General features: G+C 39.9%; 1 protein-coding gene across 1 annotated transcript in view; it reads right to left on the bottom strand.

Annotated features, from left to right (window-relative positions):
- Window positions 1-467: 467 nt before the first annotated feature.
- Window positions 468-16,538, bottom strand: part of LOC132406073 (neurolysin, mitochondrial-like) — a 70,103-nt gene continuing 54,032 nt past the window's right edge. Inside the window, exons 2-3 of the mRNA XM_059991275.1 lie at window positions 1,800-2,231; window positions 468-1,693 (exon numbers count right to left, since the gene is read on the bottom strand). Coding sequence (XP_059847258.1) covers window positions 1,656-1,693; window positions 1,800-2,025 — 264 coding nt within the window. The 5' untranslated portion in view covers window positions 2,026-2,231 and the 3' untranslated portion in view covers window positions 468-1,655. The remainder of the gene's footprint in view (window positions 1,694-1,799; window positions 2,232-16,538) is intronic.

Genomic DNA, 16,538 nt, shown 5'->3' with positions numbered 1-16,538 from the left:
ACACTTCCACCATGGGGAAAAAGTTCTGTCTATGCTCTATATGCCTTATAATTTTGTCCAAATTCTCCTACAGCTGATATGCTCCAATCAAGGCAGCATCCTAGTAAATCTCTTCCATACTCTTTCTAATGCCTCCACATTATTCATGTATTGGGGTGTCAAGGATTGAAGAAGATTCTCCAAGTGCGGCCTAACCAGAGTTTTATATGGCTGTAAGATAACTTCTTGACCTTTCTGTGGAAAAGAGCACAGTCGGCGTTTCGGGCCGAGAATCTTAAGGCATTTTGTGAGTGTTGCTCGGATTTGCAGCATCTGCAGATGTTCTCTTGTTCCTGACTGTCCTTATCACTGTCCTCACCAATAAAGGCAAATGTGCCACCGGCCTTCTTTATCAACCTTTCTATGTGTGTGATAACTTTCAGGGAGCTACGGGCGCAGACCCCAAGATCTCTCGGCACATCCGAGCTGTTAAGGCTCCTGCCATTAACCGTACACTTTTTACTAACATACGCCAGCTGGTGGCGTAGCGGAATCCGCACCGGAATTCGAAGCGGGTTCGAAACCGGCCGGCTTCTCGCACGCTTCCCATCCGTGCTGGGCTGGGCAACTCAGCCTCATGAAACGCAGCCAAATGCTAAAGAAATGGGAAGGTTGCTGTCCGATGTGCCACAAGGCAAGGAGGGGAACAATATTTCCCCATCATGACATGCGCAACACCTGACACTTGCTGGGATTAAACTCCGACTGCCATTTCTCTGCCCACATCTGTAGCTGCCGGATCCTCCTACTGTCCACAATTCCACCGATCCTTGTGCCGTCTTCAAGATTACTAATCCGCCCATTATGCATCTCAGATGACAGAGCCTGCAGCAACAATCCCTGTGGAATGCTGATGGTCACAGACCTCCAATCAGACTCACATGCTTCCACCACCACTCTCTGACTCATATAGTCAAGCTAGTTCTGAATCCAAGCTACCTATGCATCTTAATCATTGGGTATTTTTAAAGTGGAGGTTGACAGGTTCTTCATGAATAAAGGTGTCAATGATTATGTGGAGAAGGCAGCAGAATGGGGTTGAGAGGGACCATAAATCAGCCACGACTGAAGGATGGAACAGACTCAATGGGCCAAATGGCCTAATGCTTCTCCTACAGTATGTGTTGTGGTCCTATGTAAAAATGTCGCCTAGTCAGCAACCAAGGAACAAATTCATATCGAACCTGGGAATCAAATTGAGAGGCAGCAGAGTGGGCTCATTTGCTACCTTCAAAATGAGTATTATGAGTCCTTTCACACCCGTGATAAAGGCTACACAGGGCCCGGCCGATCCAAAAGAACACACTTCTAACAATATAACAAAGAATTTTGCATTCAACCCTCAGGAGTGGAACTTACACCCACAGTCTTCTCATGAAGAGGTGGGACTACCATCAGCTTGGCCACATCTGCACGTTCCATGAATTCCAAAACACTCTGAAGCTCCTTTTCCAGGAATGTGTCCAATTCCCTTCGGAATGCTACCACAGTACAGTACATGCTTAAACCAAGCCTTGCAGCCAGCAGGTCCCAGATAACAGTGGGAGTTGTGCAATCTCTAATAAAGACGCAGCACCCGCTTAATAAACAGAAGCTAATAAGTGCAGGTTTACTAATCAAGGGACCTGCTGATGTTTTGATTGCAGTGATGTCACTGCAAAATAATGAATGAGTCAATTAATTGAATCCTAGGATGTTACAGTCCCCGAGCCACCCACTTCCCCCAGACCCCGTTCATCAATGTCTCCCCAGCACCTCACCTGTGTATTCCACCTCAATGTCGGCCAGTTCCTTCAGCATATTCTCGTAGGTCACCTCGGCCAGGTCGAGCGAGCCGACGCGATCGTACACCTGCTTCGTCCTGCACATTATGGCCTGGGCCTCCTCCTCGATTTGCTGTTTGCTCAGATTCCAGCGCAGTCGGTTCGGGCCTGCGGGCTCTCCTGTCCCGCTGCCACTCACGAGTAATTTTCTGGTGGGAGTCATACCGATTTTACATTTTAAGTGAAAGATCAGATGTACACTGTGAGGGTTGGCTGCAATTGGATAGCACTTTGGGGAAGGTGCTGCACAGAAAGGCGATGGAGGCTGAGGACTGCATCAGCTCCTTGTTTTGAAATGAGAACAGGACTGCAGAGGTAGTGCATCCCAGTTTGGTTGCCATGGAGATCTGTTCAGGGTAAACGCTTCCTCTGTGTGGAAAGAAATAAAGATCCTAAAGAATACCATTCTCGGATCAGACTATAAATGGCGACGCCCTTCCCTCAAAGCCCAGACGCAGGTCAGAGATCTTGAAGAGAGCTTTGCAGCTGCTGGTCGGCACAGCAGCATGGCAGTTAGTATAACGCGATTACAGCACCGGCGACCTGGGTTCGATTCTCACCACTCTCTGTAAGGAGTGTGTATGTTCTCTCCGTGACCACGTGGGTTTCCTCCGGGTGCTCCGGTTTCCTCCCACGTTCCAAAGACATACAGGTTAGTAGGTTAATTGGGCTCATGGGCATAACTGGGTGGCATGGGTTTGTTGGGCCGGAGGGGCCTGTTACTGTGCCGCATTTCTAAATCTATATCTAAAAAATAGCACCTTAGAAGCCAATGTGTGCTAAGAAACCATCTTGTCAGGACTTTGGACAGGCAAGGCAACAGTGCCAAGGTGAAAACCTGAAGTAAAAGCAATAAGCCTTTGGAAATACTGAGTAGGCCCTTCAGCACCTGAGGAAAGAAGATGGGCTACAGATGGTTAAGGTGAGGGGGGTTAAATGGGAGGCAGGGTTTGAGGGTCGGCACAACATTGTGGGCCGAAGGGCCTGTAATGTGCTGTACTATTCTATGTTCTATGTTCTATGACCTGGCATCAAAAAGAAAGTGAAATGAAAGAAACTTTAAAATGCAAAGAAAGGGATTAAGGGAGAAAAGCACAGAAGACGCACGAGGAAAGATTAAATATCATAGATAGTGATGAAGCAAGGTAATGTTAGTGAAATATGTGTAATGTAACATAAAAGGTGCAACCATAAAAGAGCAAGTGAGAACAACAGATTCAGAATGTGAAACTGCTGAACTTTAATATTGATTCAGTAAGTTTGCAAAGCGTCTGACCAGCAAATGTACCTCAAGTTGATAATGAATAACAGTGGAACGGAGTAAGAAGTCAAACTTAGAGACACGGGGGGTCATAGAGCCATACAGCAAAGCAAAATGCCCTTCGAATCCAAACCCATCATTAACCACCCACTTATGCTAATCCTACATTAATCCAATGTTTTCTTTAAAATTCTCCTGAGCTACCCCCAGACTGTTATTATCGAGATACAGCATGGAGTTGGCCCTCTGGCCCTTGAGTCATGTTGCCAAGCAATCCCCTGATTTAATCCGAGCCTAATCACGCAATGACTGTTTAACCTACCGATCAGTATGGATCTAGACTGTGGGAGGAAACCAGAGTACCCGGAGGAAACCCACGCGATCACAGATAAAATGTACAAACTCCTTACTGGCAGCGGCAGGAATTGAGCTTGGGACGCTTGTACTGTAAGGCATTGTGCTAACCACTAAGCCTCCATTCTGCCACTTGCCTACAAAGTATGAGTAACTTACAGGAACCAGTTAACTTACCAACCTGCATGTCTTTAGGACAAGAGAGGAAACTGCATCACCTGGATCACAGGGAGAACCTGCAAACTCCAAGCAGACAGCACCCAGTATCATAATTGAAACCAGGTCCCTGGTGCTGTTTGGCAGTGATTTTGCCACTGTGCCTCCCAACAATGTGGGAGTGGAATAGCAAGTAAAGGCCACACTTGCAGACTGAACTGAGCACTCCTGCCAGAAACACACACAAAATGCCAGGAGAGCTCAACAAGTCAGGCAGCATCTGTGGAGGGGAATGAACAGTCGACGTTTCAGACCGAGACCCTTCATCAGGACTCATAAGCCTGAATTGTTGACTGTTAATTCCCCCTCTGCAGATGCCGCCTGACTTGCTGAATCCCTCCAGCATTTTGTGAGTTTTGCTCAAGACTTTTAAGGATCTCTTGCAGTTATGTTTTGCAGGCTATGTTTTATCACTCCAATGTGAGGAAGCAGCTTTGTGAGCAGTGAATGCATCATCCTAGATTGAAAGAGCTTCAGTGTGTTATCTAGAAAAATGCCAATGTCCTGGCTTTATAAAAAGACAACAAAGGACATGTTGGATCTTCAGCACGTTCTCAGGTTGGTGCAACAAAAGGCAATGGGGATGATGGTGACATTTGGAAGACAAGAGAGACGAACAGGGAATAGTTCTTATGCAATAACAAAAATGGTTGGAAATGGCAGTTTAAGATGGCGCTACTATCACTGCAAACAATGAAGAGGTGAGCGGAGGTGGGGCTGACTTGAGGGATGAGCTGTGCTGGTGCATTGTAAAGTCAGAGCGTAACATGTTCCAGACAGTTTTGAAGATGGGGACAGTGTTGCTGTTGGAGATGAAGTTGGAGTGAGAGATCTGGAGAGGAATCGAGGTGGAGGAGCTTTGATGTCCATCTACCTGAACAAGGCGCAGAGGCGATTTGGAGAGGTAAAAAATGGCTTTCACCTGGGCGGTGAGGTTTAGGCCCAGAGTGTATCACTGGGTGCTGTGATCTAGAGCCAGAGTGTATCAGTGGGCAGTAAGGTCTAGGCCCAGAGTTTATCATTGTGATGGTTAATCCCGAGTCCTAGTGCAGGGTACTACCCAGTGTTTGGACAACTTAAATGCCAGCCCAGATAGACTGGAAAGGTAGGATATCAGATCCGGAGGTGAAGGTCGGGCCAACTTTGTTCACTCTCCCGTGATGTTCACTCCTCTGCTCATGTTGTTGAGGCTGTGAGACTGCTCCCGCTGCTACATGCTTTGTGTCTACGAACTTCGTGGCGATTTGTCCTGCTATGTGATAAACTGAGATTGAGGCTTTTGGGCCTACTCTGGCTGCTTCGGTGAATCAGGTCTATGGACTCAATTTGGTTTGGAATGTTGTTGCTCGTTTCTACTTGCATGATTTGTGCTTTTCCTCTTTCTCTGCACCTTGGGTGTTAGTCTTTTTTTAATTGGGTTCTTTTGGGTTTCTTGCTTTGCAGCTGCCTGTAAGCAGCTCAATAGTTTATAATTTATACATACTTTGATAATTTGACTCTGGTGTGGAGAGAAGGGATGAGGGCACAGTGGGCATGAATGTGGGCTACTCAACTATGTGAGAGAAAGCATGCAGTCTTTTGTAATCTTCTACCAATGAGTCAAATTCCTGTTTGAAATCACAATCAAAAAAATACTACGGTTGACAACTGCAGTTTAAGAATTAAGATAGATGCACACCCACAGGTTACCAGCATACTGTGCTCAGGCTAGGGTGTAGTCTAAATTGCCATGGGTTCAGTCTAAGCTGAGTACATTCTTCGAAAGGGTGTAGGATATGAAGAGCACTAGGGGTAGATTGTATCACAAACAAGAGAAGATCTGCAGATGCTGGTAATCCGAGCTACACACACAAAACGCTGGAGGAACTCAGCAAGCCGGGCAGGATCTATGGAAGTTGACGAAACCCTTTGGCAGGACTGATTGTAGATTTGTTGAGCTGAATAACTTCTTACTGCAATGGAGTCACTCATCAGGGATTGTAGCTAGCTCATTCCAACTGCCCCAGTGCCAGTTAGTCAAGGAAAAGGAAGAGTATTGAGTATTCCAGGGTTCCCACTCATGCCCATTGCAGTGTGACTCTGTCTGGAAAGTATTGAACATTTGGCCTAAGGAGCAATCATCCCTTCATTACTGTACAGAGTGAAATCCTGGACCTCTTACAGTCATCAATACGTGCCATATTGTATGATGTAGGCAATCATGATCTCATGACTGTGATTGTTCTTGGCAAAGTTTTCTGCAGAAGTGGTTTGCCATTGCCTTCTTCTGGGCAGTGTCTTATCAAGATGGGTGACTCCAGCCATTATCAATACTCTTCAGAGGTTGTCTGCCTGGCGTCAGTGGTCGCATAACCAGGTCCTGTGATGTGCACCGGCTGCTGAAACGACTATCCACCACCTGTGTCCATAGGTTATGGGAACAGTTCTGTGATGGGGTGAAAGAAGTTGAGTAAAGTTATCTCCTCTGGTTCAAGAGGGGCAATAACTGTGTCTGAACCTGGTAGTATGGGTCCGCTGGCTCCTGTACCTTCTTTCTGATGGCAGCATTGAGAACAGAGCATGCCCAGAATGTTGGGGGATCTTTGATGATAGATGCTGCTTTCCAGCGACAGTATTCTGTATAGATGTGCTCAATAGTGGGATGGACTGGGCTGTTTTCCATTACTTTTTATAGGATTTTCCATTCAAAAGCAATGGCGTTTCCATACCAGGCTGTGATGCAGCCAGTCAACATACTCACCACCGTGCAAGTATAGAAGTTTGTCAAAGTTTTTTTTATAAATTTTTTTATTGAATTTTCAAATAGGTTACAGAAAGAAAAAAAATTATCAACCCTTCCCCCCTCCCCTTAACCCCTCCCCCAACATATCCCTATAGAAAAAAAAGAGAAAAGAAAGAAAGAAAGAAAGAAAGAAAGAAAGAAAGAAAGAAAGAAAGAAAGAAAGAAAGAAAGAAAGAAAGAAAGAAAGAAAGAAAGAAAGAAAGAAAAAAAGAAAGAAAAAGAAAGAAAGAATGCCTGGATATCAGGAGATCCCCACATGCTCCATGGAGTTCATAATAGCTTTAATATGTATATTTATTTCTTTCCCCAGATAACTAATAATTTTATCTTTGGAGCATCTATATATTTAATCCTATCTTTTGTAAATAAGGGCACCAAATTTTCAGAAACATTTCATTTTTATCTCCTAAATTATAAGTAATTTTTTCAAGTGGAATGCAGCTACAAATTTCATTCTTCCAACAATCTATACTTAAATAACTGCAATAGCTTTTTTGGCTACTGCCAATGCAATTTTTATGAATTCTTTTTGATATTTATTTAATTTGGATTTCGATTTTATCCCTTCAATATCACCTAGTAAAAATAATATTGGATTATGTGGAAGTTGTATTCCAATAATTTGTTCCAATAAAAGTCTTAAATTTGTCCAAAAAGGTTGAATTTTAAAACAAGACCAAGTAGAATGTAAAAAAGTACCAATTTCTTGATTACAATGAAAACATTGATCAGATAAATTTGAGTTTAATCTATTTATTTTTGTGGTGTAATATATAATTAATGTAAAAAGTTATATTGTACTAATCTCAGTCGAACATTTATTGTATTTGTCATACTGTCAAGACATAATCTTGTCCAACTTGTTCCATCAATTTTAATATTCAAATCAGTTTCCCATTTTTGTCTTGACTTATGACTTCCTTGTTTAATTGCCTATTTTTGAATCAAATTATACATACCAGGAATAATTTTTTTAATTTTTCCTTTATGAATTAAAGTTTCTATTTCATTAGGTTTTGGCAATAACATTGTTTGACCCAGTTTATCTCTTAAATAAGCCCTTAATTGGAAATAACAGAAAAGAGTGTTATTTAATATTTTGTATTTATTCTTTAATTGGTCAAATGACATTAATATACTTCCTTCAAAACAGTCTCCTATATATTTAATCCCTTTTTTGAAACCAGTTATATAAAAGTTGATTATCCATTGTAAAAGGAATAAGTTTATTTTGAATTAAAGGTCTCTTTGCTAATAAAGATTTCTTTATCTCATCATCAACATTTATCTTATTCCATAGATCAATCAAATGTTTTAGTATAGGAGATTCTTTCTTTTCCCGTATCCATTTAGATTCCCATTTATATATAAAATCTTCTGGTATATTTTCTCCTATCTTATCTAATTCTATTCTAATCCATGCCGGTTTATCTTCATCAAAAAAAGATGCAATAAATCTAAGTTGATTTGCTTTGTAATAATTCTTAAAATTTGGTAATTGTAACCCTCCCAGGTCAAATTTCCATGTCAATTTTTCCAACAATATTCTTGACATTTTACCTTTCCAAAGGAACTTCCTCACATATTTATTTAACTCTTGAAAAACCTTCTGCGGTAATTGTATTGGTAGTGTTTGAAATAAATATTGTAATCTAGGGAATATATTCATTTTTACAGCATTGACTCTACCTACTAATGTTATTGGTAACATCATCCATTTGTCAAGATCCTCTTGAATTTTTTTCAATAATGGCTAATAATTTAGTTTATATAAATTCTTTATATCATTATCAACTCTTATACCTAAATACTTTATACCATTTATTGGCCATCTAAATTGAGTTATTAATCGGCATTGACTATAGTCTCCTTTAGTAAGGGGCAGAATTTCACTTTTATCCCAATTTATTTTGTACCCTGATATTTTCCCATATTCTTCCAATCTAGAAGATAATTTACGCAACAAATGCAATGGGTTAGTTAGATAAATCAGAACATCATCAGCAAATAAATTAATCTTATATTCCTCCTGATTAACTTTGAAACCCATAATATCTGAGTCTGTTCTAATAAATTCAGCTAATGGTTCTATCGCCAACACAAATAAAGCAGGTGATAATGGACAACCTTGTCTAGTTGACCTTGTTAACTGAAATTATGTTAAAATTTAGCCATTTGTCACCACTTTAGCTTTGGGGTTAGTATTTAAGGTTTTAATCCATTTTATAAAAGATACTCCTAATCCATATTTTTCCAATACCTTAAATAAAAAATCCCATTCCAATCTATCAAATGCTTTTTCTGCATCCAAAGCAACTGCCACACTCATTTCTTCCCTCTTTTCTGCCAAATGAATTATGCTAAGTAACTGAGTTACATTATCTGCCAATTGTCTATTTTTAATAAATCCTGTTTGGTCCATGTGTATTAATTTTGGTAAGTATTTAGATAATCTATTAGATAAAATCTTTGGTATTATTTTATAGTCCGTGTTCAACAAAGAAATAGGTCTATATGATGTTGGTTCTAAAAGATCTCTGTCTTTTTTTGGCAATACTATTAAAATAGCTGTCGAAAAAGATTCTGGAAGTTTATGCGTTCTTTTCGCTTGGTGTATTAGCTCCATAAAAGGTGGAATTAATAAATCTTTAAACTTTTTGTAAAATTCAGGCGGAAAACCATCTTCTCCTGGAGATTTATTACTCTGAAGTGATCCTAGAGCTTCTTCGACCTCTTTTAATGTAAAAGGCACATCTAATCCCTTCTGTTCTTCTGAATTCAATTTTGGGAGAGTTATTTGTGATAAATACCTTTCTATCTCAACAATATCATTTTGTGATTCTGATTGATACAGTTCAGAATAAAAAAAATTTAAAGTTTCATTGATTTCTAAAGGTTTATAAGTAAGTTTATTTACACTTGTTCTAATTGCATTTATCGTTTTGGAAGCCTGGTCTGTTTTTAACTGCCAAGCAAAAATCTTGTGTGATCTTTCACCTAACTCATAATATCTCTGTTTAGTTTTCATAATTGCTTTTTCTGTTCGGTATGTCTGAAGTGTATTATATTGTAGCTTCTTATTAACAAGTTGTCTTCATTTTTCTTCTGTCATATATCCTTGAGATTCTTGTTCTAATTTTGTAATCTCTTTTTCCAATTGATCTATTTCTACCATATATTCCTTCTTATTTTTAGAAGTATAACTTATTATCTGACCTCTCAAATATGCGTTCATCGCTTCCCATAATATAAATTTATCATCAACTGAATGTGAGTTTGTATCTAAAAAAAATTGAATCTGTTTTTTCATAAAATCACAAAACTCTTGACGTTTTAATAATATTGAATTAAATCTCCATCTGTAAATTGATTCCTCCTTATCCATCATTATCATTGTCATTGTCAAGGGGGAATGATCTGACAATATTCTTGCTTTATATTCCATATTTTTCACTCTGTCTTGAATATTTGCTGATAGTAGGAAAAAATCTATCCTTGAATAAGTTTTATGTCTATTTGAATAAAATGAATAATCACTTTCTCTTGGGTTAATTCTTCTCCATATATCAATCAAATTTAAATCTTTCATCAATGATAAAGATAATTTTGCTACTTTTGGTTTTGTAACAACCTTTGTTGAGCTATCTAAAACTGGGTCTAGACAAAAGTTAAAGTCTCCACCTATTAATAATCTATCGTGTGCGTCAGCCAAATTCAAAAAAGCCTCTTGTATAAATTTTACATCGTTTTCATTTGGTGCATAAATATTCATAAGAGTCCATAGTTCTGAAAAGACTTGACAATGTATAATTACATATCTTCCCGCAGAATCAATTAATACATTTTGTATTTTAATTGGTAAAGTTTTGTTAACCAAAATTGCAACTCCCCTTGCTTTTGAATTAAATTAAGCTGCAATAACATTTCTGACCCAATCTCTCTTTAATTTCTGATGTTCTATCTCTGTTAAATGTGTTTCTTGTATAAAAGCTGTATCTATTTTCATTTTATGTTAAAATTCTTTTTCTTTTCACCAGTCCATTAAGCCCATAAACATAAAAACTTTAAAAATTCATTAAATTAGTCATTATTTTTAACACGGTTACTCCAATCTATAATAATACATAATGTTTCAACTCTCGTAGTACCTTGGGGAATTATTTTAAAATTCTTCATGTTGCTATGTGTCTCCCCTCCGATCATCCAGGCAAAGAAAGAAAGATAAAAGAAAAATAGATTATAAAGAAAAGAAAACAACAAAAAAAAACCCTGCTAATGTTGTGAATGAAAAAAAAACACAACATTACCCACGTCCATTGTGCAGGTCATGGCAAACGCCATGATTACACACATGAATCCCATAGCGATCGATCCAAAGTTCCCCCAGCTCCCCTGTAGCATGAAAAAAGTATATGTAAGAGAAGAAAAAATAATATCACTACTCTCAATTAATATTTCTCAAATTTTTACTTTTCTCCCCATATCATATAATTAAAAGTATATTTAAATATTCTTCTGTCCTTAATGTCCATCAACTCACTTCACTGTTCCCATCTTCATCTTTAATCTGTTTCACTTTTAAATCTTTACTGTGTCTACCGAATATTTGGGAGTTCTTGTGCAAACTCCTCTGCATCCCGATGATCAGTAAAAAATCTTCTTTTTCCGTCATCCAAAAAAATTATCAGTGTTGCCGGGTGGCGCAATATAAATTTATAACCCTTTTCCCATAAAACTTTTTTTGCTGGATTAAATTCCTTCTTTCTCTTCAAAAGGTCATAACTTATATCAGGATAGAAAAGAACTGCTTTCCCTTCTATCATCAATGGCTCATTTCTCTTTCTGGCACATTGGGCAGCCATCTTCAGGATCTTTTCTTTATCTTGATATCTTAAACATTTTATCAAGATTGGTCGTGGGTTTTGATCAGGTTGAGGTTTTGGTCTTAAAGCTCTGTGGGCCCTTTTGATTTCAATCAACTGGGTTCCCTCTTCCATTTCCAAATTTTCCGGGATCCATTTTTGAAAAAATTTTATTGGATCCTCTCCCTTTATCCCTTCTTTAAGACCAACAATTTTAATATTATTTCATCTACTAAAATTTTCAAGCACGTCTATTTTTTCCAACAGTCGTTTTCTTTCTGATGTCCAGGCAAGAATATTATCTTCCATTTTATTCACTCTATCAATAGTGTCTCCCATTATTTCTTCCAACTTTTTAACTTTCTTGTCCATTTTCTCCTGTTGTTTCAACACTTTATCAAAAATAGTCTTCATATTTTTAATATCTTTTATTATTTTTAATGTTTTTAATTATTTTAATTCATGCATTATTTGCACCAAAGCTTTTCTTATGTTTCTAGAAGATCTTCCACCTCCGACCTCTTCCTGTTGTTCTTCTTTTGCCTCCTCATCTTCATCTGTATGTTCCAGAGAATCCGAATCCACCTCGGGTTCATTTTCACTTCCACTTCCAATCGTAGCTGGGATTTGTAGCTCAAATTGCTCGTGTTTGCGCATGCCCTTTCCTTCACACACGTGCAGTTCCTGTTGTTCCTTCTTGGAGACTGTTGATGTTGCCGTCGATTCTTGTTCTGTATCGCTGGAGGTAAGATGCACTTGAGTCCGAGGCTCCTTCATGGTGGCCGGCCCAGCTTGTACTGTCTTCACAGTAGTAGTTTTCTTCTGCATCTGTTTAGGAGGCATATCTAAGGAAAATCCTGAGTAGTTTAGATGTAGTTTTTAGAAAGTATTTACTAACTTTTCTTCACTTAAACATTAATTTATTAGTTTTTTATGGGACAGCTGGATTTCCACGTCTCGATCCTACGTTATCACATGACGTCCCCCTTTGTCAAAGTTTTTGATGTCATACTGAAACTTTTCAAACTTCCAAGGAAGTAAGGGCACATGATCTTCATGATTGGACTTGCGTTCTGGGCCCAGAACAGATCCTCTGAGATGATAACACCAAAGAATTTAAAGTTGCTGACCCTCTCCACCTCTGATCCCCTGATGAGGAGTGATATGGCAACTGGAGCTGTGCTTAAGGCTGATTTATACTTCTGTGTCAAATGAACGGTGTAGTCGTGTAACCTACACTGTGCCCTATGCCCTGCCCTACGCCATAGCCTGACGCACACCTCTCCAAAAATGTAACTGTGCGTCACAGCGACACAGACCGCAACAACTACGATTGGTCCGCTTGGTAACATCGCATTTCCTCCTGTCTTTCGACATACTGTGCATACACTGATGCAAAATAAATGGTTGGAGGCGACGAACCAAATCATCAAATCTTACCAGTCGACATCCGAAAATATTTGAAATGCATTTCCTCGTCCATGTCTCTCAGTAGCTGGACAAGCACAGAAAATTCACCCTCCTTCTGCCTTAATCCATTCAATGGTCTACATACCATCTCCTCCGACGTCTTCTCTCTTTTCTGTATTGCAGTAACTTCAATAAAAGTAACCCTTGTTCAACATTTATTAGCTCCAACTCCAACATGATGCGCTCAGTCGCCATTAGAAGCCGCACCGCCAGCTAGCGTTTTGGTGGTGAATTGCAGAGCAACGCAGACTCACCAACGCACAGGCATAAATTCTCACAACGGCGCAGGCCGCTTAGAAGAGGCTGCAGCCTAGGCTACTACGCAGAAGTATAAATCAGCCTTTAGAGTCATTAGTATAAAGCGAGTAGAGTAGGGGGCCAAACACACAACCTTGTCGTGTACCTGTGCTGAGGGCTTCCGGTTTGCTCCACCTGAAGTCAATAATCATCTCTTTGGTCTTGATGACATTGAGTGAGAGGTTGTTGCTGTGGAGCCACTCAGCTAGATTTTCAACCTCCCTCCTATATTCTGATTCATTACCATCTTTGATTCGGCCTGAAACAGTGGTGTTGTTGGCATTGGGGCTGTATATAGTCCTAGAGCCATAAGTAGAACGGGGGTTCAAGCACACACCTTGTGGTGCACCAGTGCCAAGGGAGGCTGTGGAGGAGATGTTGCCAATTCGAACTGACTGGCATCTGCAAGTGAGGGGAGATCGAGGATCCAGTTGCATCAGAGTTATTGAGGCCTAGGACCTGAAGCTTATTAATTAGTTTTGAGGGGGTGAAGTGTTGAATGCTGTGCTGTAGTCAAAAGCTACAAAGGAGATAGTGAAAAGCTTGTCTTGCGTACTAATTATACAGACCAAATTATTATAGCACTGGTCCTTGAAGACTATAAACCAGGCAGAGCTTGAATGCTTGGGTCAAAGAACCAGAATAAGATCATGAGCTATTACTTGGTGGATTCATTAAATGAGGTCTTTCTCTTTTGTGTTCTGTGTCATCACCAAAGTTATGAATCTTTCAGTTGTCTATTGGTGAATCGTAACTGTCTTCTCAAATATTATCTTACAGGCTTGTGTATCTGAAAGCTAACCAGTGTCACTTTCTACCAAGAAGCAACTCCTTTGAACATGCAGAACTATATTAAAGTATCAACCTAAATCATGTGATATCATAGACTCAGGTCCATCTATTGAAAGAAGCTACAGAAAGTTGTAAACTAGCCAGTTCCATCTTGGGTACTAGCCTCCGTAGTATCCAAGGCATCTTCAAGAAGCGGTGCCGGAGAAAGGCGGCATCTGTCAGTAAGGGCCCCCACCACACAGGACGTGCCCTCTTCTCATTGTTATCATCAGGGAGGAGGTACAGAAACTTGAAGGCACACACTCAGCGATTCAGGAACAGCTTCTTCACCTCTTCCATTTGATTTCTAAATGGGCATTGAACCCATGAACACTACCTCATTTTTATTATTTCTGTTATTGCCCTATTTTTAATTTAATGATTTAATTCACGCACACGCGCACACACACACACACACACACACACACACACACACACACACATATATACACACTTACTGTAATTGATTTACTTATTTTTTCTATATTATCATGTATTGCATTGTACCGCTGCTGCTAAATTAACAAATTTCAAGACATATGCTGGCGATGTTAAACCTGATTCTGATTCTGATTTTGAAAGTAAATTGCCAGCACAACTTCTACTTACCTTTACATACCATCAATAACCATATTAATGTGACACAAGGCACACCAGCGGATCGTTATCAAAAAGGGACTGTCAGCTAAGTCAGATCACCAAAGATGTGAGTGTTAAGGAGTGTCATAAGAGAGGCATGGATGGTAAGAATGGGAATTTCAATATTTAGAGGAGGCAGTGAAGGTACATCTGGCACCATTAAATGCAAAATTAAATTAAACATGTTCAAGAGCTCAGAATTGGAGGTCGGGGAACAGGACAACAGAAGATTGTAGATCTGAGATTGCAAAGGCAGGCAGTGGGTGAGACCAAGTATGAATTTGAAAACAAGGATGAGAACTTTATTCTTTTCTCACATTTGCCTTTTGTCTGACATAAATGCTTTGCAGCCTAACTTTTTAACAAAAACATCTGAACTGCAAAGTTCTTTGTTAAAAGGAGACTACTTGCCGGGGCACCAAGTAATATAGAATAAACATAATTGCCAACACTGGTGACAAAAAGCAATTCATTCCCAAGGGCAAAGGATAATTTTGTACACAATTGAAAAGCTGATAGATCTGAAATTCTCACAGAATGACAAAGGACAGGTCTTGCTGCAGTTTAAGGGTGCGAGAGTGGAGGAAACTCCCTCTGTTTCCCAGCATTCTGCCTCTCTCCTCGGAGGAAATGTATGATTGTTCTCACGTCCACTGTCACTTCCAGACTCTGCCCTTTCACAGACCACAGTAGTGAATATAGGGCAGGATTTGGAATTGTTCACAAATGTGACCACGCTGTTGAAAACAAGATGCAGTGTAAAAAGAATCATTAACCCTTGGTTAACTTTGGAAAGCATTTGGAATTTACAGAGAATTCAAAGAGGAAATGGATAAATCCTGGAAACAGTAAAAAAAATCCCATAGGAGTCAGGGAAAAACCAAGGGATTAATTGAATAGTGTGTTTCAGTAAGGAACTTTCTCAGTAAAACGTGGGACTTTCACAACATGGGACATCCCGAAGAAATATTGGCCCATGCAATATAAATACTAAGATAACCAACTTGTACACGTATCACCATGGGAAGCAAAATAATAACATTGTTTTAAGGATGTTGATTGAGTGATAAATATTGGGTAGAATAAAAAGGGATAATTCCTAGCTGTCCTCCAGAATTGTGCCGTGTAATCCTTCATGCATTTAATTGGGCTCACTTTAATGTCCCAGCTGGAAGATGCCACCCCTAGGGATCCTCCTTTCCACGTTGAAATTTCAGTCAAGAATTTTGAACTCAATCTCCTGAGTAGATTCAGGAAAGGAGTCAGGCTAGCTGACAGACCTGAAAGTGGGTGCACAGTTTGGGAAAAGTGAGCACAACTCTATGTTTAAATCTGAGTGAGGATTTAATTGGATCTTGTGGGAAGGTACTAAGTGACAACTGGATGAGAAAGCAACACACACAAAATGCTGAAGGGACTCAGCAGCTCAGGCAGCATCTACGGGAATGAATAAACAGTCAATGTTTTGGACCGAGACCCTTCATCACGACTGGAAAAGAAGGGGGAATGCTCAGAATTATAGAGGTGAGGGAAGGGGTAAGAGAACTAGCTGGAAGATGATAGGTGGGGAAGATAAAGGCCTAGAGAGGAGAGTAAACTGTGGGAGAAAGAGAAGAAGGAGGGGACCCAGGGGGAGGTGATTGGCAGGTGGCCAGAGTGGGGAATAGAAGAAAAAGGAGGAGGGAGGGACAACAAATTATGGAAGGAGAAGTTGATGTTCATGCCTTCAGATTGGAGGCTACCCAGAAGGAATATGAGGTGTTGTTTCTCCACCCTGAGAGAGGCATCAGTGTGCACAAGAGGAGGCCATGGACTGACATGTTGGAATGGGAATGGGAATAGGAATCGGAATGGTCGGCCACCAAGAAATTTCACTTTTGGTGGATGGAGCAGAGGTCCTCAATGAAGCAGTCCCCCAATTTGCGACAAGTCTCACGAACGTCGTTGAGGCCTGGTGGGGAGCT

Source organism: Hypanus sabinus, chromosome 16, assembly GCF_030144855.1.
Source record: "Hypanus sabinus isolate sHypSab1 chromosome 16, sHypSab1.hap1, whole genome shotgun sequence".
Lineage (NCBI taxonomy): Eukaryota > Metazoa > Chordata > Chondrichthyes > Myliobatiformes > Dasyatidae > Hypanus > Hypanus sabinus.
The sequence above is the reverse complement of the archived record's forward strand: the minus strand, read 5'-3'. Positions and strand labels throughout refer to the sequence as shown.